Below are 22,413 nucleotides of genomic sequence, written 5' to 3'. Positions count from 1 at the left end.
AAGAAGACAAAGGGGTAAATCTTTGTGACCTTGGCGTAGGCAATGGTTTTCTTATCTTAGCTAATACACCTAAAGCACAAACAAGAAAAGAAAAAAAAAAAAAGTGGACTTCAATTTGTATAACTCAATAGCAAAAAATAAGAAAATAACCCTATTTAAAAATGGGCAAAGGAGAATTAAGAGTACAACTTATCATGATGAGCACTGAGAAATGTACAGAATTGTTGAATCATTGTATTACACCTGAAACTAATATAACACTGTATGTTAGCTATACTGGAATTAAAATGTAAAAAAATAATTAAATACAAATGGGCAAAGGACCTGAATAGACATTTCTCAGAAAGATATACATATGGCCAAAAGGTATTCAACATCACTCATCATCAGGGAAAGACAAATCAAAACCACAATGAGAAAACCTCATATCCATTAGAACAGTCTTTATCATAAAAACAAAAGACAACAAGTGTTGGTGAGGATGTGGAAACAAGGGAACTGTGGTGCACTGTTGGTGGGAATCTAAGCTGGTGCAGCCACTATGGAAAACACTATGGAGGTTCCTCAGAAAATTAAAAATAGAACTACCATATAATCCAGCTAACCTACTTCTGAATATTTTGAATTGAAATTAGAATCTCAAAATAAGATTTGCACTTCCATGTTCACTGCAGCATTACTCACAAAAGCCAAGACATTGAAGCAAACTAAATGTCCATTGACAGATGAATAAAGAAAATGTGGTACTTACATATAGTGGGATATCATTCAGTCTTTGAAAAGGAGGAAATCCTGCCAATTGTGCAACATGGATGAACGTGGAGGACATTATGCTAAGTGGAATAAGCCAGATGCAGAAGGACAAACATAACATGATCCCACTTACATAAGGGATCTAAAATAGTCAAACTCACAGAAGCAGAAAGTAGAACGGCAGTTACCAGGGGCTGGAGTGGGGATAATGGCAGAGGTACAAAGTTTCAGCTATACAAGGTGAACAAGTCCCGAACTGAAGGCTGTCTCATACTTGTCGGAGTCAAGACCACTAAAAACTTTCTAGCAGGACTTCGGATAAATTGGCCTAACTGGGTGATTTCAATTGAAAACTCAAATGAACCAAGCAATCTTACCATAAATTACCTAAACTACCAGAGATTCAAAACAAGCACTTAATTTTAAAAAGTAATTTGTACACAAGCACTTGGAAACTTTTTGGCACTATCTACTAAAGCTGAACGTGCATACCCATCGACATAGGAATTACTACGCCTATGTTTATACCCCAGAGAAATGCATATAAATGTTTAGGGAAAAAACAGGTACAAGAATGTTCATAGCAGAACTGTTCTCAAAAGTCCAAGACAGAAACTACCCAAATGTCCATCAATTACAAGAGATAGATTATGGTATATTCACACAATGTAATACTATACAGCAACAAGAAGTAGAAAGCTACAACCAACACAACAAAACGGATGAATCCTCAAACAATGTTGAAAAAGAGAAGCCAGACACAAAATAATACAGAGTGCCTGATTCCATTCATATGGTATACAAAGGCATGCAAAAATCACTTATGCAATATTGTATTTACATGTAGGTTTATGTAGTAACCAGAAGGGAGTACTAGGGAGGCTTCTGGGGTGCTGGTAATTTTCTCTTTCTTGTTCTGAGTGAAAATTCATCAAGCTGTAAACTTACATATACATTTCTGTATTTATATTCACTTCAATAAAAAGTTTTTAAATATTTAATATTAAAATTCTAGATATTAACAGCAGACCAGACATGGCTAAAGAAAGGATTAATAAAATGGGAGAGAGTGCTGAAGAGATTACTTAGAATGTGGCAAAAAGGGATAAACAGATGGGAAATGTGAAAAACAGAATAAGAGACACAGGAGGAAGGTCTAATTGGAATGCCAGAAAGAGAAGAGGGATAGAATGGGGCAGAAGCCGTACTTGAAAATGTAGTGGGCTGAACTGTGTTCTCCAGAAAGATATATTCAAAGTCCTAAAACCTGATTCCTATGAATGTAACCTTATTTGAAAATAAGATCTTTACAAAAAATCAGGTGAAGTTGAGGTCATACTGGATTAGGGTGGGCCCCAAATCCAGGGGCTGCTGTCCTTATAAGCAGAGGGCACACAGGGATAGAGGATACACATAAAGAAGGCCATGTGAAGACAGAGACTGAGATTGGAGTGACACAGCCTACAAGCCTAGGATCCCCAAAGATTGCCAGCAACCACCAGAAGCTAGGAAAGAAATCTGGGATGGTTTCCTCCCTAGAACCAGAGGGACCATGGCTCTGACAACACCTTGATTTTGGACTTCTAGCCTCCAGAACTATGAAAGACTAAGTTTTTGTTGTTTTAAGCCACAAAGTTCATGGTAATTTGTTACAGCAGCAAGACACCAACCCACGACTCAGGAAGTTCAACATTCCCAAAGCAAAATAAATACCTAGTCAATTCAATAAATCCAACAGCAGGCAATAAAAGAGAAAAAGTAGCATGAATAAAGCAAATGGACTGAAAGTACAAAATAATTCCAATTCAATAGTGATTAAAATAAATGTAAAACAACTAAATGTACCAGTAATAATCAAAGATTATCAGCCTGGGTATAAAAAAGAATTAACAAATCTAAATGAAGCCTATTTATAAGAGACACGCCCGACATATGAAGGACTACAACTCAACAAGACAAATGTCACAAAGGCAGATACTTAACAGAAGAGAAAACATGAATAGCTAAGAAACGTGAAAAAGGAGCTTACGGGGAGAATAGGGAGTGTTTGGGTAGGGCAGCTGAAAGGGAGGGGGGAGGAGGAAGACTAAACGAGGAGCCTACAGGAGACTTAAAGGTAATGTACCTTTTAAACATTAAATGGCAGGCAATGGATGTTAATCATATTGTTTTTCTCCATTCTTTACACATATATCTAAAAGTTATTTTGTATCTATTCAGTTTTTTAGTTTTTAATTTTTTCAGTTTTTAAAAATTTAATAGAAGTCTTTTGGCATTATAATTAAGCCTTACGTAATGATTTCTCACTTGTAGTACTACAATCTAGTCTGTTCTAAACACTTGTCTCTTTCCCCTGGTTTTTCAAGTTTATCATTTATATTTATTTTCATTCTGATTCGAATCCCTGCTATGACATAACCATAGAGGAGTCCCAGCTTGCCTGAATCTTAAAGAAATGCCCATTTAGCTTCATCTCGTCCTGCAATTCTATCTGCACGACTCTGCTGTTAGAGAAGCAGCTATAACTTCCATCTCCGTCTCTATAGACTTCCCCTACTCTCAGATCATTCTATCCTTCCCGTCATGCAGCATTTTCAATAAGGCTATTCATCATTGGACTAATTTTAGTCCTCTTACCAATGATGTAGTATTTTATCAAAAAATTCATACACTATACTGTACATACTATCCCTAGTATACTGTGTCTAACATTTTATTGGAAGGAAAGTTATCCTTTATTATGACAACTTTAGAAAAATAGGAATAAAGTACCTCTTCCTCCATACATCTCTATTGCACTAGGTCAAGTTCCCTAGAAGCATAGTCTGAGCCAGGGATTTTTATTCAAGTGATGCACTGGGGGTGGCGGTGGTGGTACTCTCAGGAGAAGGGAAGTGAAAGAAGCACAATCTGGCAAGGAGGGAATGCTAAGTAGGTATGTGGGCTCAGATGGCAACTGGCTTCATTCTGATCTCACAGAGAACATATCACATTGCTGAGTTCATCTCACCTTGAGGCAAAGGGGTACCAAGAATTGTGCAGGGCCTGAGGTTTTACCCGACTTACAACTAAGAAGCTAGCCTGTTTCATAGATGTTGGCAGAACACACAAGACTCCTGGGTCAGAGATAAATGACTTTCTCACTCTTAGCAAAAGCAATAGCCAGTGTGTCAGCATGATCCTGAAACTGGTTCTCTCAACCCCTAATTCCCAGGAGGTCATAATAAGGACCAGTGGTGGATGCCCGTATACTCAGTAGGCTGCATTGTAAGAGAACAGAACTAAGCATTGGAGGAGGGGGAAGGATTTAGTACTTTTTAAACAAAACAAGCCTGTTCTTTATCTGCGGGGAGATATTACCCTATCCCTCAAGGATACTCACTGCAAACACAACCCTGAGAAATGGTCCATGTAAAAAGCAGTCATGGCCTGTGTTCTTGACATACCCAGCAAGAATGTGCCAGAATGCTCAAGACTCATGGCAAATTGTGTCTCTCAATAGGAACTGTCTTTCCAAGTGCTCACGCCAGTGACCAGTCTCTAAGAAGGAGGGAGCAAAGTGTCCAGGACTGAGGGGACTCATGTTTGGCAGGGGACAAAGAAAGAAGGAACAGATGTGAGTCATTTTCAATTAACACTCACAGCAGCTGGAGATGGGGCTAGTAAAGAGGATCAGGGAAGGGCACCATCAACATCCACTACACCGACACTTCCCTTTAAAATTATGGATTTCCTTCAGATTCTATATCATCATTTAATGTCTACAATTTTTATTAGAGAATTTTTAAAATTTACAGCATGTTATGCAAACAGTTGTCAAGTTTCAAATGATGATTTTATATCTAATCTCAAGATTTGACAGAAATAAACTCAAACTTTCCTTTTTAAAATCTTCTCATATCTCGTTTTCTAAAATTAAAAAGTACTAGATTTGAGTGTATTCTCTTACAGGAGTCCTGCCATTTAGAAAAATCATATTAGTCTCAGTTTTTGGAGAACAGTATAGAATAATGATGAGGTGCAATGGTGCTGGGGTGTCCCAATTGTCCCACTTCCTAGCCCTGTGACCTTGGGCAAGTTACTTAACCTCCTCAGTGTCCTCATAGGTTAAAAGGGCCTCATAATTGCTCCTATCTCATAGTTTTGTAGGGGTTACTGCCTGTGAAGCACCTAGAACAAACCTGGCATTTAAGTAAGAGCTCAATCAACCTTTGCTTATGTTTTCTAGACCCTCTCCAACACTTCTTTTAAACTTCAACAACAAAAACCATGTGCAGTACTGTAACCACAGAGAGCAACATGAATTCAAAGAAGGTAGGGTAGTGTTTCTTGACTTGCTTCATTTCCAGTGACCTTTCTGAATATGCCAAGTTTTTTCTTAGCCTTTTTGGATAAAATAGCACACAGGTTGATGTCTTCAGTATAATAAAAACTTCTATAACCAGTTTCTCAGTAAATTGATAATGCTATCCATATCATCCTATTTGAATTGGTTTGCTTCTAAATACTTTACCTATTATTGCTTCACCCCAAAGCTCATTGGAAACTAAATTTTACATTCACTAATACAAACAAAAGGTTTTGGGAATCATAAAATCAAAAAATTTTACATATCTAGCAACAGACATTTGGAAATCCTCTAGTTCAAACTACTTATAGTCCAAACTAGAGATGTGGAAGCTGACTTTTTAAAAGATTAAATGGTTCTTCCAAAATGACAAAGATACTGCAGTGGTTTGTTTTTCTTTTTTCTCTCCCTGATATACTGAATTATTTCCCTTTTCTGCACTTCATTCTTCTTAATGAAGCAATTGTCCAAAATAGTTTCACATAATAGTATAAATGCAGCTTTCCAATCACACTGAAGAACTCCTGAGTTCTTCTCCTCACCACCAATCAGGAACCTTTACTGGAAGCTTGTTCCTGATTGGTTAAAGTCAGCTGTAACAGTAGAATGCCAAGGAGTAAACAAACAAGCATAGCAACAACTGAGTTTGCTGTCTCACTACCCTCAGCCTGGGCCACCCTGGACTCCTTCATCCCAAATGAGGTGGCCTCTACATTTTATATGAAGGCTTTGATTTTCCATTCAACTGTGATCCATCTTATAACATGGCAAAACAATACAGACGGGAAGATAAAACTGAACAACACAACTAAAATAAAGTGTATTCCCAGGTAAAAGAGACAGATGCTTTAATTTGAAATGAATGAGTGTCATGAGCTTCAGTTACAAGGCAAAGTACCAGTGCACAAGAACTCTATGAGCAGGGTCCCCAATTCCTGCTAGTGGCAGGTGTGGTAGGTGACATAAGCCACTGCAGATGTGAACTCACAGCCAGAGAGGACTTGCAAATGGCTCTCATCATTCATCCCATGCTGTGGAAGCAGACACGGAGGATGCTGTGCCTCTCGTAGCTACGGATGGCCCTGGTTTCCTCAGAAAGAATGTGCACATCCCGGAGCTGGTAGTTTGCTGCCCTATCCCTAGGCAAATGCGGGGAGGTTGCTTTTTATAACGAGTGCCAAGGGAGAATGGAGTCTTTTTGCATTTTTTCTGGAGGAAGACATTTCTACTATCTTGTTTTTTATTCATGTTTACAGAATACACATTGTGGAAACAGGATGAAGTTGACCAGTGAGAAGTTGCCCAAGAACCCCTTTTATACCTCTCTATTCCAGTATGGTGCTAAGAACCCAAAATTCTTCCAATGGAGGAAGGAAAAGACTGGTACAAATTCTGATAATATTCTCACTAAAAGTCAATTCTGTACACCAGAGAAAAAAAGACAAGAAATAGGAGTCTGAACTGCTGTCGAGGAAGTGGTTAACTTTACAGTCCTTTTTAGCTTTCCTGTAAGAATCTGAGAAATTGCTGCTCGTCTGGTAGCAAATCATCAGTGGAGAAGTCTCATCATTAGATTCCAATCCTGGTTTTACTCTTAGGACTTTAGGACACCCTTCTGGAAAAGAGAAGCCAGATGTCATTTCTATTAAAGAAAACAATGCCATACTTTACTTCAAATTGGCATTTAAAGCTACCCTTTTGTTTCTATAGACTTACTAATACTAAATTGGGAATGGTTACTAGCTCATTTGGTTGGAGTAGTTCTAATTAAAGCTCAAATTAAGAATTTCACTAATCCACAGGGTAGCTTTGCATAAAGAACTACACACAGACTGCATTGCTAGAGCTCCTGCCTCGTAGTAAACAGGGTTGGTTTGGGAACCAATCAACCCATATTTTATGATTATACAAGGCACGGTGTTAGGTGCAGTGATCATGTTTTTCCCTTGAGCTAAGGAGGCCAGTTTTATGAATGAGAACTAGGAAGGAAACTAGTATAAACAGAGCCAGATGAGTTCTATAATTCATGACTTCAAGAGAGGAAATTCGTATCGTATGAATAAAGATGGAATTCTTTACCTTTTAAAAACCAGATCGTTACAGCCATGCGAATTTGGTGGATAAGGCATTGCAGCTCTTGAAGGAAAGAATAAGAAGAGGGGATGCTATGGCATATTTCCTCCGAGGCCAACTATATTTTGAAGAGGTATCATTTCCTGCTTGTTTTCTTTTAAAAAAATTTATTTAAATTCAATTTAATTAACATATAGTGTATTATTAGTTTCAGGGGTACAATTTAGTGATTCATCAGTTGCATAGAACACCCAATACTCATTACATCAAGTGCCCTCCTTAATGCCCATCACTCAATTACCCCCTTCCCCTCCAGTAACCCTCAGTTTGTTCCCTAGAGTTAAGAGTCTCGGTTTGCCTCCCTCTCTGTTTTTATCTTATTTCATTTTTCCTGTTTTTCATATCATATAATGCTGTTGTTGGATTCTCATAGCAAAATTTCCCATAGAGTTCCTTACATTGTTATGCAGAGGGAATTCTGGTAAATTCCCTAGGCTTTGGTTGTGGCTTTAAGTACAAGATTAAGGAGATATTTGACCTTCCTCCATAAAAGTCGTTCTAAGGAGTCATTTATAGGAGTCATTCTGGCATATAATCCATTCTCATACTAGAAATTAAAAATATAATGTACACTTATATATATAATATAATTTTTATATTTTTGCCCCAAATAATATCATTTATAAAATTTTTTCATATGAATAACAACTAAAGACCCTGATTCTTACCTAGTACTTAGAGGCTTTATATGTTCCTCTCTAGAGGTAGGAGGGAGCTTCCCTCTTTCTCCACATTATGCTGAGGCATCCTGAGGGGCAGATGTAGGAGAAACTGTGCAAAGCATATAATATATATAGCAGCAGTCCTTCATTGACCCCCACGGGCAGATGTGAAAATGGACCAACTGTCCCCAATCCCTTCACCACTCACTATTTGGGCAGCTATTAACCTATATTCCACTTGCTCTTAAATCTGATGGCGCCATCATTTCTTCTGGCAACAAATATTTGTTGAGGACTCATCATGCACCTGTCACCATGAGGCTAGCATAGGTTAGGAGAATGATCTCTCAGCTTTGGGCATCGGGTCAGGTATGATTCCTACGACTTGTTAACTGTGTAGCCTTGGACACAAAGACTTCAACTCTTAGAGTCTCAGTTTCTTCAAAAGGCAACGAGCAGGGCACACAGCCCGGTGTAAGTGCATTCCAGGCAGGGGGAGAAAATGCAATGTTTCAGAGATGAGGGGGAGCTCTGTGAGCTCTAGGAATTGAGACCAATGTGGTAATAAGCAAGGCAGAGAATGGCTTTAGATGAGCTTTGTTTAAATTGTAGTAAGAAGACATTCAAGGGTTTTGAGTCCGTGATGAACAGATTAGAAGGCAAGCATGGAACCAAGACCAGTTTAGGGGAGAAATCATACTACTTCAGGCAAGAGAGGATGCTTGCTGGTGTTGACCAGAGTGGCAGCAGTGGAAGCTGGTCCTGGATTTATTTTGGAGACGCAAATGAGAGCATCATGGACTGAAAAATAGAGGAGTGGGGAGGGTGAATTTTGAGAGGACAATCAAGAGTTCAGGTTTTATACACATTGTATTTCGGAAGTCCATTAGTCATCCAAGGAGACAGGTTTCAAAGTAGAAACTTAGCCGTTAAGAGTCTAGATCTCCAAAGAGAAGTCTGGGTTGAAAGTATGTATTTGAGATTTTCCAGCATGTAGATTGTATTGAAAATCATGAAAACTAACAGGACCTCCTTTCTCTTCCTTCCTACGGCGTATTCTAACTTTTCCAGCCCTCTCACATCTAGCCAAACATTAGCCAGAAAGGAGAATGAGTCTTAACAGCTAGGTCATTAACTCATTATTATGTGTTCTTTAAAATTAATATTTCTTAGTATTTTGGTGCAGTTTTTATTAGTTTTATCAATTTGTTGATTCATTATAGTTTATGAAAAAAGGAATTCAGGTGCTTTTGTGTCTTCCAGAAGTTGTTTTTCTCTGGTCTGCTCTTCCTAAGTAATAACCTTCCAGTTCAGTAACAGACTTTCTTTCCACGATTACAAAGGATTCAGTCTTCAGTGCAAGGCATTTTCCCTGGTGGATTAAGATATAAGCCCCATTAGTCCTTCACACCTTAGCATCAGATCATAGAACTGCTAAGGAGCCTTAAAATATGTAGGTTTCTATAGGAAGTAGGGGAGAAAGATAATTTTAGAGAATCACATTTGTTTTCCCATGTCTTCTCCCTAGCTGGAGAACTGCAACCCTGGAGGACATGAGCCATCATAATAGTGGATATTTAATAATAGTGGATATCCTGATGTCCACATTTTCTCTGATGCTCTGGCCCCAACTCTGAAGTGTCTCAAACTCCAGGAGTGGCTGGGGGATATAGCAGGATGGATTGAGCAGAAGGCTGGGCTATCATTTTAGGAGAAGTTTGGCAATATCCAAAAGTACGAGTGAAAGCAAAAGAGAGTCTCGCCCATATTTTTCCTGGTCACTTCCTTCAGTTGCCATATTCAGGTCTATTTTATTGATTTTATAGTATGTTGACTGTTGTCAATGCCATACTTGCAAATTCCATAAATTTGTTGTCTTTTGTTATGTTTGGTGCTCCTAGCTAGATTTAGGTGGGAATTAAGTATTTGGGATTACTTTGAGGTAATAATGAAAATAATTCAATATTTCCTGGGAGCTTTTAGGGATGGTATGAAGAAGCATTAGAACAGTTTGAAGAAATCAAGGAAAAAGACCATCAAGCAACTTACCAGCTAGGAGTAATGTATTATGACGGGCTGGGGACACCTACAGACGCTGTAAGTTACTGTTTTGTTCACAGTGTTTAAGATCTCATTGTTAATGGATTATTCAAAGGAATTAAAATTATTTATATTTTAATAATATATTTCTATACTTATATTTTAATAGTATCTGTCCTTTCAGCGTTTAAAGGATAGCAGTAGTCATTTTTACATTTATGTGAAAAACAAAATTTCTTTTTGCCCCCTCCTTGCTACCATTGACTGTCAATAACACTTTTAAAATGTTTTCCTTTATTTTTAAAAATTATTCCAAAGAGGGGAGGGGGGGATGGGTTAGCCTGGTGATGGGTATTAAAGGGGGCACGTACTGAATGGAGCACTGGGTGTTATACGCAAACAGTGAATCATGGAACACTACATCAAAAATATATGATGTAATATATGGTGACTAACATAATAAAAAAAAATTATTCCAAAGCTACATGAACATGGAAAAAAGTTAGAAAATAAACAAAAATAGGATCACCAAATTCTGCTATCAAATATAAATCTGGTTATTATTTTAAAGTATATTCTTCCATGTACTGCTCCATGCAAAAAATTATATATATATCTGTATATATATATGTGTGTGTATGTATATATGTGTGTGTATACATTTTTTCAATGTAGGACCACACTATAATGTTTTTTAATATCCTTTTTCACCTAACAATGTATTTTGAATGTCCTTCTCCTTGTCAATAAATATAATCTATATTTTCATTTTAATAGCTGCATAATTTTTATATAATAATTAATATTTCTAGGCCTCATTTATCTGTGCATGTTTGAAGATAAAAGAAAGAATAAACTAAGCTATGAGGTTTGGAGATCAGTGTTACAATTTTTTCTGTTCCTTGGGGGCTTTATTTTTTATTTTATTTATTTTTTTTGGTCTCATCTTACAAGGAAATTTCACACACTATCAAATAAGAATTGGGAATTTACTTTTAAATTTTTCAAAGATGTTCAGAAGTTCGTTTCTCTGTGTTCACTAGCAAAGCTGCTCTGTCCATAATGGTCTATTAACAATTTGTGAAAAGTTGTAGGCTTTCAAATCTTCACTTCGCTGCTTACAAGCAGTATGATCTTGGGGAAATTATTTCTGGGCTCTAGTTTCCTCATTTGTAAAATGAGGATAAATAAACCTAAGTTAGAGATACATCTGCCATTTCCCTACACCCCTGGCCATGGCCATCCTGGATAATTGATCACGGCCCCCTTTCTAGCTGTATCCAGACATAGCAGAATTTTAATCAATATACAGCTTTAAGGTGACATTACCAATTCAATCCACTGGAGGCAGCATACAAAATAAAACCCATTCACCTAACTCACAGGTTGTCAACGAGATTGAACAACATGTAAAGTAACAGAAGGCACTAGCATCCAGTGTCTTCCTTCCTGACTTTATGTTGTATAAAGTTAACAATGGGGACTACACTTTAATTCCTGAAATTCTTAATTTGTACTCTTTTATAATCATAGCATATGAAATAAATGATGAAAAAATGAGTATTTCCATTAAATACAAGATATTTTATTTTAACCTATTTATAGCTTAGCCTGTTAAAAGCATAATAACATGTAGAATGCAGGACTACATTGCCCTTACCGTGAATTGAACACAGTTGACCATACCCTTCTTGAAACATCTTCCTCTCGGTGTCTAAGATTCTCTCCCATGCTTTATAAGCCTCTTTCCATCAGCTTCTATTGTTTGGGGTTTTTGTTGTTGTTGTTGTTGTTTTTTAAGATTTTATTTATTTGACAGAGAGAGAGAGCACAAGCTGGGGGAGTGGCAGGCAGAGGGAGAAGCAGGCTTCCCGTGGAGCAGGGAGGGAGCCCAATGCAGCGCTCGATCCCAGGACCCTGGGATCATGACCTAAGCCGAAGGCAGACGCTTAACTGGATGAGCCACCCAGGCGCCCGAATCTTCTATGTTTGGAATATAATTTTCCCTGTTCACCTCTTCATAGCTGCCCCTCTGTCCTTTGCTAGGTGCTTCTCTTCTAAATGTTGAAGTGTGTCAGAACCTAGGCCCCTGCTGCCCCCCTTTACTCTCTCAGCTCATCCAGCCCCACAGCTAACATTGCCTATACTTTTAAAAGACTTCCAAATTGTCTTCACCCCAGAACCTCATGCTGAGATCCATACCGCCAACTGCCTATCTCTCCCTTGATGTTTAGTAAGCATCTCCTGGTCCCTTTGAGTCCACACCTAGTTCACCTACAAATCCAATGCTCAAAACACACACAGATCCTACTACTTAAGGCAACGGAGTTTCTTTGTGCACTGGTACCATTCACCAGGGTCACTGTCATCATTGGAATTGCCCTAAAGGACACAAAAGCAGCGAAAAAAATATGTCTCTATTTTTTGCACTATGAGCACCTACTCTTACCATCCCCGAGGTACGTGCTTACTCCTGTGACTTATGCAGCTCTGGTTTAGTTGGATTCATTGTATTATTCACTCACTCTTTTGTTCCACAAACATTTAGGAGGCAGGAACAGTCTGAGATGCTGGGGAAGCAAAAGTAAGTATGAGAAGGAACGCATAGTCTGAGAACAACTATGAGTGCTGTTGTGAGTACTGGACTGAGACAGATACGCGTACTGGGCACAAATGGGGAGGGGGGCGCGGGGGAGTTTTCACAGAACAGCTGACATGGGCTGACTCAGGAGACAAGAACAGCATATAAGGTCAGGAATGCATTCCGATGGAGGTAACATGAGCAACGTTAGGAAACCTCCTTCGGTAGCCTGGACCCGACTTCCTCAGCCATCTCTGCACTCTTCAGTATACTAACTGAACTAGTCTTTTGGGTTTTTTTTTTTTTTTTAAGATTTATTTATTTGAAAGAGAGAAAGAGCACATAAGAGACATCATAAGCATAAGGGGCCGAGGGAGAGGGAGGAGCAGACGCCTCGCTGAGCAGGGACCCTGGGATCATGACCTTAACCTACTGAGCCACCCAGGCACCCCATGTAAATGGAGTTTCTTAATTTCTCTGCTGTTGTTAGTGTATAGACATACTACTAATTTCTGAGTATTAATTTTATATCCTGCAACTTTACTGACTTCATTTATTACTTCCAGTAGTTTTCTGTGGAGTCTTTAGGATTTTCTACATATAGTATCATGTCATCTGTAAATAGTGAGTTTAACATATTTACGAAATGAATATTTCTTTTTCTTGTCTGATTGCTGTGGCTGGGACTTCCAGTATTATGTTGAATAAAAGTGGTAACAGTGGACATCCTTGTCTTGTTCCCGATCTTAGGGGGAAAGTTCTCAGTTTTTCACCAGTGAGTAAGATGTTAGCTGTGGGTTTTTCATATACGGCCTTTATTGTGGTGAGGTATGCTTCCTCTAAACCTACTTTGTTGAGAGTTTTTATCATGAATGGATTTTGAATTTTATCAGATGCTTTTTCTGGATCTATTGAGATGATCATATGATTTGTATCCCTTGTTTTGTTGATGTGGTGTATTACATTGATTTGTGAATATTGAACCATCCCTGGAATAAATCCCACTTGATTTGATGTATTGGTGGATTCCGTTTGCTAATATTTTGTTGAGGATTTTTGCATCTACGTTCATCAGGAATATTAGCCCGCAGTTTTCTTTTTTGGTGGTGTCTTTGTCTGGTTTTGGTATCAGGATAATGCTAGCTTCATAGATGTATATGGAACCTTTCCTTCCTCTTCTATTTTTTGGCATAGTTTGAGGAGAATAGGTGTTAACTCTTCTTTAAATGTTTGGTAGAATTTACCTGTAAAGCCATCTGTTCCTGGACTTTTTTGTTAGTGTTGATTACTGATTAAATTTCATTACTAGTAATCAATCTGTTCAGATTTTTTATTTCTTCTTGATTCAGTTTCAGAAGATTGTATGTTTCTAGGAATTAATCCATTTCTTCAAGTTTGTTCAATTTGTTGCCATATGTTTATCTTTTCAAAGAACTAGCTCTTGGTTTCATTGACATTTTTCTCAGTCCATCATTTATTTCTGCTCTGATCTTAATTATTCCCTTCCTTCTACATACCTTGGGCTTTGTTCTTCTTTTTCTAGTTCCTTTAGGTGTAAGGTTAGATTGTTTATTTGAGCTTTTTCTTGTTTCTTGAGGTAGGCCTGCGTTGTTATATATTTTCCTCTTAGAACTGCCTTTGCTGCATCCCAATATTTGGGAATGTTGTGTTTTCATTTTCATTTGTCTCCACATCTTTTGTTGATTTCTTCTTTGCTTTCTTGACCCATGGTTTTTCAGTATCATGTTGTTTAACCTCCATGTGTTCCCCGCCCTTTTTTTTCTTGTGATTTATTTCTAGTTTCATTCTTTTGTAGTCAGAAAAGATGCACTAATTATATAGCTGTTCTCCTGTATATGATGTGTCATTTTTCTCTGGCTGCTTTCAAGATTTCTTTGGCTTTCAGCAGTTTGACTATGATATATGCCTGAAAGCTACTTTGTTTATCCAGCCTGGGGTTCACTGAACTTCATGGATCCCTTCCATTTGCAGTTTTTAAGAGGACTCTCTCCTCCAACTTGTGTGTGGTCTGGTAAACTTCCCAGTGTCTTTAAAAAGTTGGGGGTTTTTTGGGCACCTACTTTAAAAAGTTGGTTATTTTTTAATGTTTGCTCCAGATTTAGACATTGCTATCTGTGGAAGGATTTACACAATCACATCACTTGACTACCAGTAAGCTCCCTCTTACTATTAGGTTTGGGGAAAAAAGGCAGATACCCATGTCACACATTCACAAAAATAAATCCTTATAAATTGGGACTCAGTAGAAGGCAAACACCTTTATCTTCTATTATTGTGGTGTTCGGCCAGCAACAGAACTTGGGAGAGAGCAGTGAAGGATAAAAGCTAGAATGTAGTATATAGAAAATGTTTGATGGTCAAACGTTTTCTTCTTTGGAGTGATGTCTGAAAGTTTGTGTCTGATGGATTTTTTGGAGGGGGCAATGTCTTCTGTGTGCTCTTTGTGACTATGCAGATGTCCTATGAAGATTAGCATATTGGGTGTAAATTATCACTGAGCATACTTGGTGTGCTCGAAGAGAGAAAACAGTGTTTGCAGCTCACAAATGTACTCTAATTATAAATGTGGAAGAAGTTACAGCTATTCAAATATTTTGATAAGTTCTAAAAACTATGCCCATGCAGAATAAGGGCTATAAGGTCAGAGGGAGGAGAGAAGAAAAGAAACCATATTGAAACATAATGCAACTCTGGAAGCTATAAAATGAGGGAAATGCCTTATATCTTGGAGCTCTGGGAATGCCTCCTTAGGAGATGTATCCCCCCCACCCCCTTCCTTTCCAGCTCTGCAGACTAAAGCACAACCATCCTGTCTGGGCACAAAGTCCTGACATCAAACGTCATGTCAGAGGGTGAACACTTTAAAATATTATTGGGAGAAAGAATTTAGTTTGGGTAAAACTAAAAACTAGGGTTTTTTGTTTGTTCTTTTCCTTTGTGGAAGGAAAAAGGAGTGGAATATATGAAGAAAATTGTTGATTCTCCATGTCCCAAAGCAAGACACTTAAAATTTGCAGCTGCCTACAACCTTGGAAGAGCTTATTATGAAGGGAAGGGCGTCAAACGATCAGATGAGGAAGCTGAAAGGTAGTGTTACCTGAGAACAAGATTTTTTTAAAATCAAATGCTGACACAAAGAATAACTTGCCTTGCCTTTCTTTTTTAGACTGTGGCTTTTTGCTGCAGACAATGGAAATCCAAAAGCTAGTGTGAAGGCTCAAAGTATCCTAGGATTGTATTATTCAACAAAAGAGCCTAAAGACTTAGAAAAGGTAACATTGATCTGTTTTTAATGTTAGCACCACATGTAGATTAATATTTCACTATTTCTTTTTTGAATGGAGGGTGGTGAAGAATGAGTATTTAGTTTTAAAGATCTCTTATAATTCTTTAAAATGTAAAGGAAGTTCACATTTTAGGATCTCAGAGCTCATTTCATGCTTTATTCGTCTCCACCTCTACCAAAGGAGTCCACAGATGTGAGAGCATTTTGAATGCTATAAAAAGCCACACATACAAAATATTATTATACCATGAAAACTGAGAGTCCTGAAATATAGCCCAAATCCTTTTACATGTGAATAAATTACAATTAATTTTTTCTGAGAAAGTAACGATGCCTAATAAGTAAAATACACACACAACACACACACACACACACACACAAAAACGTAGTAACAAATTAAATCCATTTAGGATTTTTACAGAAATATAATCTCTTTAATCATCAATGACTGAGGCATTTTCCAAGAAATCCTATAGGGAGAAGGAAATGTAGAGCCAAGTCCTACTTGTAGGAGGCATTAAACTTACAAGAAACACATAGCAACCAAGACCCTCTTTGGATAACTGAGCAGCCACTTGGAAATAATTTTTTTAACTAATTCAAGTTCATTGTAGTTGCATATTGAGCAAATGTGCTTGTGACCACATGCGTTTTTTAACCTGGTGGCCTCTGATCTCGATTGGCGCCATCTCTGAGATTCCCCTGGAGCTGACTGTCCCTCAGCATCAGCAGCTCTCCTCTTCCGGGTATGCCTCATTGCTGGTGTGTCTCAAAGCCTAGCAGACACTTACCTCCTACTTCCCACCCTCCCGATCCTTCCTCTGGAAAAATGTAAAAATCTTGAATCCTGAGACAGCTGAACTGTCTAGACTGTGACCTAACCTACATTGTAGGTAGAAAACAGGTGGGCTCACCTTAGCACTCTCTTCTAGATATGTGAAATTGGTGCTAACCTGAAATACACTCAAGGTGCTAGAACTATTTCCTAGAGATTAATTAATTAATAGTACTATCTTGTAATGAGAGATTGTTTTTCTTTCCAGTATTCCCTTATAATTCTGCCTGGTGAATAATAAATAAGATGAAATTGTGTTTTTTCTTAGGCATTTTATTGGCACTCGGAAGCATGTGGCAATGGAAATCTGGAGTCCCAGGGTGCACTTGGACTAATGTATTTTTATGGACAAGGCATCCGCCAGGATACTGAAGCCGCCTTGCGGTGCTTACGGGAAGCAGCAGAACGTGGAAATGTCTATGCTCAAGGGAATCTCGTGGAGTATTACTATAAGATGAAATTTTTTACTAAGTGTGTTACATTTTCCAAAAGGTAAATAAGCCGGATGGAAGTATTTACAACACCTCCTACTAGATGTTCTATGCCAGGTCTGTTCGACAGAACTTGCTGCAATACTGAAAAGGATGGCTACTGAGCACTGGGAATGAGGCTCATGCCACTGAGGCTCCAACTGTTATGCTTCATTGGATTTTAATTAATTTAAGTAGCCATTTGTAGCTAGTGGCTACCATATTGAATAGTGTAATTCTATGCCGTCAGTTCAGGATTTCTATTTGCTCTATATGCCAGCTGAGTGATCTTAATCAAGTTTAACTTTTTGGGGCATCGATTTCCTTTTTCATAAAGAACAACATGCTTCCACAGCATTATAAAAATAGTGTATATAAAGTACTTAACAGGGGCGCCTGGGTGGCTCAGTCGTTAAGCATCTGCCTTCGGCTCAGGTCATGATCCCAGGGTCCTGGGATCCAGCCCCGCATCAGGCTCCCTGCTCAGCGGGAAGCCTGCTTCTCCCTCTCCCACTCCCCCTGCTTGTGTTCCCTCTCTCACTGTGTCTCTCTCTCTGCCAAATAAATAAATAAATTCTTTTAAAAAAAATAAAGTACTTAACATAGTTTAGCATATCAGAAATGCTTATTAAATGTTTTAATTTCTTCCTAGACTCTTCAGCCACATGTTCTACAACTGCACAATTGCAAGATAGCTTGATAAAGATTGTAAAATGAGCATAATGGTTAAAAGACGTGAACATTAACATCTTATAAATTATATGGAGATTTCTCTTCTCTGAGCCCATGTACTTTCCTACATTTATTTGCTCATAACTTACAAAAGCAACATACCAGGAAAAACAAATGTGGATGTCCTCTTGAGAGGCTCTAAGGCCATGCTAGTGTGTTTCCCTCCCAATAATGCATGATGGAGCCACCTCCTGGCCCCCCTCTTCTTCGCTAGCCCAGGGTGGGGCAGCCGTCTACAATGTAGGATGGAAGAGCCTGGTTCCACCCTCCGTCCCCCAATGTCATGGCCACTTAAAAGTGTGATTCCCCAAAGACCCAAATCTCCAAGTAGCCATCTGGTGAACACCAAGACTTTAAACAGTTCTTAAGATCTTTCAGACTTCCCATTATTATGCACATTCCTGTTCCCCATAAACTTACGGGTAGATCTCATTCTCACACAACTCTCCATACTTGTGTGGGGGTGATAAAGGAGGACTTCTTTGTATCGCCCATTTTTTAACAAAGATGGATGTGTTAGTTACTTAATATGTTTTCTGATCCTATGTGACTTAAGTGCAAATTTCAGGTCAATGTTTGAATAAATGATCCAAAGAAATAGAAAATGCTTTTTTCCCCATTGTTTAAATCTGCAAAGTGATATTAAGCTTAAAATATTAATATGACAAGAAAAAAAAGAAACCTTTTTGTTTTCTAGTGGTTATTAAGCCTGACAAGTATTACCACAGAGAAGCTGTGATGTAACCACTCTGGTAGTTCGTCTTCTCCTGGTTTTTAACTGTTATATTTACCCTTCACCATATAACAAACAACTTAGTCCTCAAACGGGGAGAAATAAGGAAATCACTTTGGGCACAAGGACAATCTCTGAACATGTCATTTGTAAATATGTAAACCAAAACAATGTCCTTCTTAATTTCAACAATTAAACATCACAACAGGATTGCTGACTACGATGAGGTTCATGACATCCCCCTGATAGCCCAGGTCACGGACTGTCTCCCGGAATTCATCATCAGGGGCATGGCCATGGCATCTTTCTACCATGCCCGATGCCTTCAGCTTGGCTTGGGTATCACAAAGGATGAAGCAACAGCTAAACACTACTATTCTAAAGTAAGTAAGTCTGAAAATCTATATAAATGGACCCAAATAGAAATTTCTGAGCTTTTAGTTAAGACTTGAACATCTTTACAGATTAGTACTTTTTTTTCCCTACTTAACTATTGTGCAGATAACCTGTCTAGGAGAGGTTGTCAGACACATGGATTGTTTGCAGACAATTCTGCCAGATTCTTTTTATTTTAAGATTTTATTTATTTATTTGACAGAGAGAGAGAGAGAGCATAAGTAGGCAGAGCACAGAGGGAGAGGGAGAAGCAGGCTCTCCACTGAGCAGGGGAGCCCGACGAGGGACTCAATCCCAGAACCCTGGGATCATGATGAGCCGAAGGCAGACGCTTAACCAAGTGAGCCACCCAGGTGCCCCTATTCTGCCAGATTCTTATTAGCATAATTAAACTCAGATGATAAAAGTCCCATTTTGATGCAAATTATTCCCTCTCACTCTGCTACTCTACAGCCTAAGGCCCAGCACCAAGACCTTAAAGCCAGAATGTCCATGTCTTCTTCCACCCAGAAGTGTTGAATCTATTCTCATTCTAGTACCTTAATGAAATACAGTTTTTCTAAAAATATTATGTATGACATCTACCACACTTAGGAGGAATATTCACTCATGAGTTTGGTGTAATCAGCTGAAGTAAGACTTTTCATGTTTCAATTCATGTGCTTTAGATTCCAAATGAATTTCACTTCTAAAATCACGCAACTTAAAAAGTGGGGAAAGGGGGAATCATTATGAATAGTAACTGCAAGTAAAGTTTTTTAAAAAATAAATACAATAAAAACTGTGCATGCCTTAGGTCCATGACACCATGAAGTCCAAACTACAATTATGTCTTCTTAAAATTTATAAAGCAATTCGTGGGTACACAAGCTATTTAGCTGGAGCAGGGGAACAAGGGAAGGTACAGTTTTCTAAGTCCTTTGCCTGAATCTGACCATAGTACCGAAGTGGTTCCCAAACTTGTCTACATTAAAATCACCTGGGGAGGGGCGCCTGGGTGGTTCGGTGGGTTAAGCATCTGCCTTCACCTCAGATCATGATCCTGGGTCCTGGGATCACCCTGGTTCCCTGCTCAGCAGGGAGTCTGCTCCTCCTTCTCCCTCTTCCCCCCACCCCCTGCTGGTGCTCTTTCTTGCTCTCTCTCTCAAAAAAGTAAAATCTTTTAAAAATTAAAAAAAATAATAAAATAAAATAAAATCACCTGGGGATCTTTTAAAAATTCCAAAGCCCAGGTCTTATTTCAGAACAATCAAATCATGAGCTTTCCAGGGGACTCCAATGTGCGGGCAACTTTGGAAACCCTAAATTGTTTAAAATTAAAATTTCCAGAGCATTAAGCCCATATCAACACATAAATATAGGAACACAGTATACAAATACAACTGATGTTTGAGAGATTTACCACTACACCATTCTACCAGTAAGAAAAAGAGCTGTCTGTAACTTTTTAAAAAATCTAAATGCTCTATATTATACCAATTTCCAATCCAAGTCAATTTCAGATTCTGCGCTATCCATCATGGCCTTTCTAAATAAATATAAGCAGAGAAAATTCTGGGTCAAAAATATTCTGAAATGTGGTATATATTCATCCCAAATAAAACAGCCAAACAAACAGACTGTAATCTTAAAACTATTTTCCACATTGTAGGAGATAATATCCTCATTACTCAATTTTGGCCATTGTATTTTACAGAGGATGCTTTTAAAAATGTAGAGAATTCAAAAGTAGCACTCCAGTGGAGGGTCTGGGTGAATCCTGTCATATGAGGCGACTGCCAACTACTTGGCCTCTCAGGGTCTCCACGAAACCAGCTTCATATATTCTCCTAGGACCCCTTCATTGATTCTAAAGTACACAGAGGGAAATTTTAGTTTAGTATAAAGAAAAATCTTCTAATACAACTGCTTGGGAAATAAACAAAAACAACAGTTTTTCCTATAAGATGGCAACTTAGCAACCGAGCAAATATCTAGTGACCAACTGTCATGGGTCTTGAAGGGACAGCTACTACATGGAGTCAGGTGTGGATGAGATAACCTCCGATGTCTCCTCCAAGTTCTTGACGTTCTATGCAGTTATATTCACTATTACTTCTTGCTATTTACTTTATCATAATAAGATGTTATTTTAAAATTGTCATAGTTGCTGCTATTCATATAATAAGATAATAGCAAGTTTGAGACCAAATGCCAATGTTTTCCATGTTATTTATTTTAATAATTCATAACCCAGAACGCTATCATCAGTGTGTAAATTCCCGTTATCCTTTGGCACTGATAAAAGTTTTCTCTTTCATGTGACAGTAACATGGTTATTTTCAGTGTGATCTTTTTTGCATAGGCTAATTTGAACTTCCTTTATCAAGAGATCAAAATAGAAAGGTGTCATAACTAAGACATTCCCTTGAAATTCATTGTAGTTCTTAAAAACAAACCAAAGCCTTTTTTTAAAGTTTTAGTAAGACCTAACAATTCAAAATGTATCTAAATAACGGACTCTTTATCTTTGACTTTCAGGCTTGTCGTCTGAATGCTGCATTGGCAGATGAACTTCACTGTTTACTTATTCGTCAAAGAATCTAGACCATAATGCATTTCAACAAAGATCATCAACCCTAACACCTCAGAATGTGTGTATTTTTATAGGAGCTATGTTTTGTTATCTTCTGAATCCCAAGTTACATTATCCTGGGTATTTTACCGATGACATGTTACTTTCGTTCTTAAATCTCTAATTTTGCAACTTGAAACCTAGCTATAGGATCAGATTGCAAAAAGAGCCCTTAAAGATCTAGCTCTTAGCTTACAAACCTCAAATACGGAAAACCACTCCACAAAGCAAATACCTTTTTCTTTTCTTTAAATAGAGTGTCTAAAAGACTTAGTGCAGTCTTCGCTGTAATTCCTTCAGAAATAGAAATGCTACAAACATAAAAGACACCACTTGCAAGTTTAATTCCTTAAATTTCTTTCACCCTTAGTTTTGTGAATTTTGGATAGATTATTAATTTTTTCTTTCATTTTGTGGTTCCTTTATTTGTTGTGTTCACTTGTTCACAAAAGTAATAAATAAAAAAATTTAAATAAACTTTCAAATAATGTTTTTAAATAAATTCATGTAGCATTTATACTTCTGAAGAAATTAAAACTAAGACTGCACTAAGTCTTTTGGGACATCTTGTATTCTTAAGAGAAATTCTTATAGGTAATTGGTTAACTTATTATAAACTTCAAAAAAAGTAGATTTAAAGAATTTGCTTAGAATCTTGCCTCTCCACATCTCCCCTTAGAGATCTTAATGAGTAAAATCACTGCTATATTCCTGATAAGATAATCAGCTAAGCAAGATGTTTCTTTGTGATTAGATTCATTTTCTAGATTTAAAAAACCTTAGATGCATTTCAAAGCAAGATAAAATAT

At 37.8% G+C, this 22,413-nt stretch overlaps 1 protein-coding gene across 2 annotated transcripts; it reads left to right on the top strand.

Moving 5' to 3' along the window:
• The first annotated feature begins 6,320 nt into the window (after positions 1-6,320).
• Positions 6,321-21,576, top strand: LOC110584271 (LRP2 binding protein). Of its 2 annotated transcripts, none has more exons than XM_044912812.1 (8): positions 6,321-6,484; positions 7,195-7,307; positions 9,880-9,990; positions 15,483-15,625; positions 15,705-15,810; positions 16,928-17,151; positions 18,803-18,977; positions 21,511-21,576. In XM_044912812.1, the coding sequence occupies exons 1-8, from the start codon at positions 6,379-6,381 to the stop codon at positions 21,574-21,576; spliced, it is 1,044 nt and encodes a 347-aa protein (XP_044768747.1). In that variant the 5' UTR covers positions 6,321-6,378. The 2 variants fall into 2 exon arrangements, with proteins under 2 accessions (XP_044768747.1, XP_021549969.1); XM_021694294.1 differs by having other exon boundaries at positions 9,880-9,993.
• Positions 21,577-22,413: the final 837 nt, after the last annotated feature.

This window comes from Neomonachus schauinslandi, chromosome 2 (assembly GCF_002201575.2).
Source record: "Neomonachus schauinslandi chromosome 2, ASM220157v2, whole genome shotgun sequence".
NCBI classification, from domain to species: Eukaryota; Metazoa; Chordata; class Mammalia; order Carnivora; family Phocidae; genus Neomonachus; species Neomonachus schauinslandi.
This window is presented reverse-complemented; position numbering and strand designations above follow the sequence as displayed.

Bases quoted from the DNA above. Each gene is read 5' to 3' on its own strand.
- LOC110584271 (XM_021694294.1), top strand. From the start codon at position 6,379: ATGAAGTTGACCAGTGAGAAGTTGCCCAAGAACCCCTTTTATACCTCT. The intron at 7,308-9,879 runs GTATCATTTCCT...GGGAGCTTTTAG, and splicing joins GCCAACTATATTTTGAAGAG to GGATGGTATGAAGAAGCATT. The intron at 15,811-16,927 runs GTAACATTGATC...GTTTTTTCTTAG, and splicing joins AGCCTAAAGACTTAGAAAAG to GCATTTTATTGGCACTCGGA.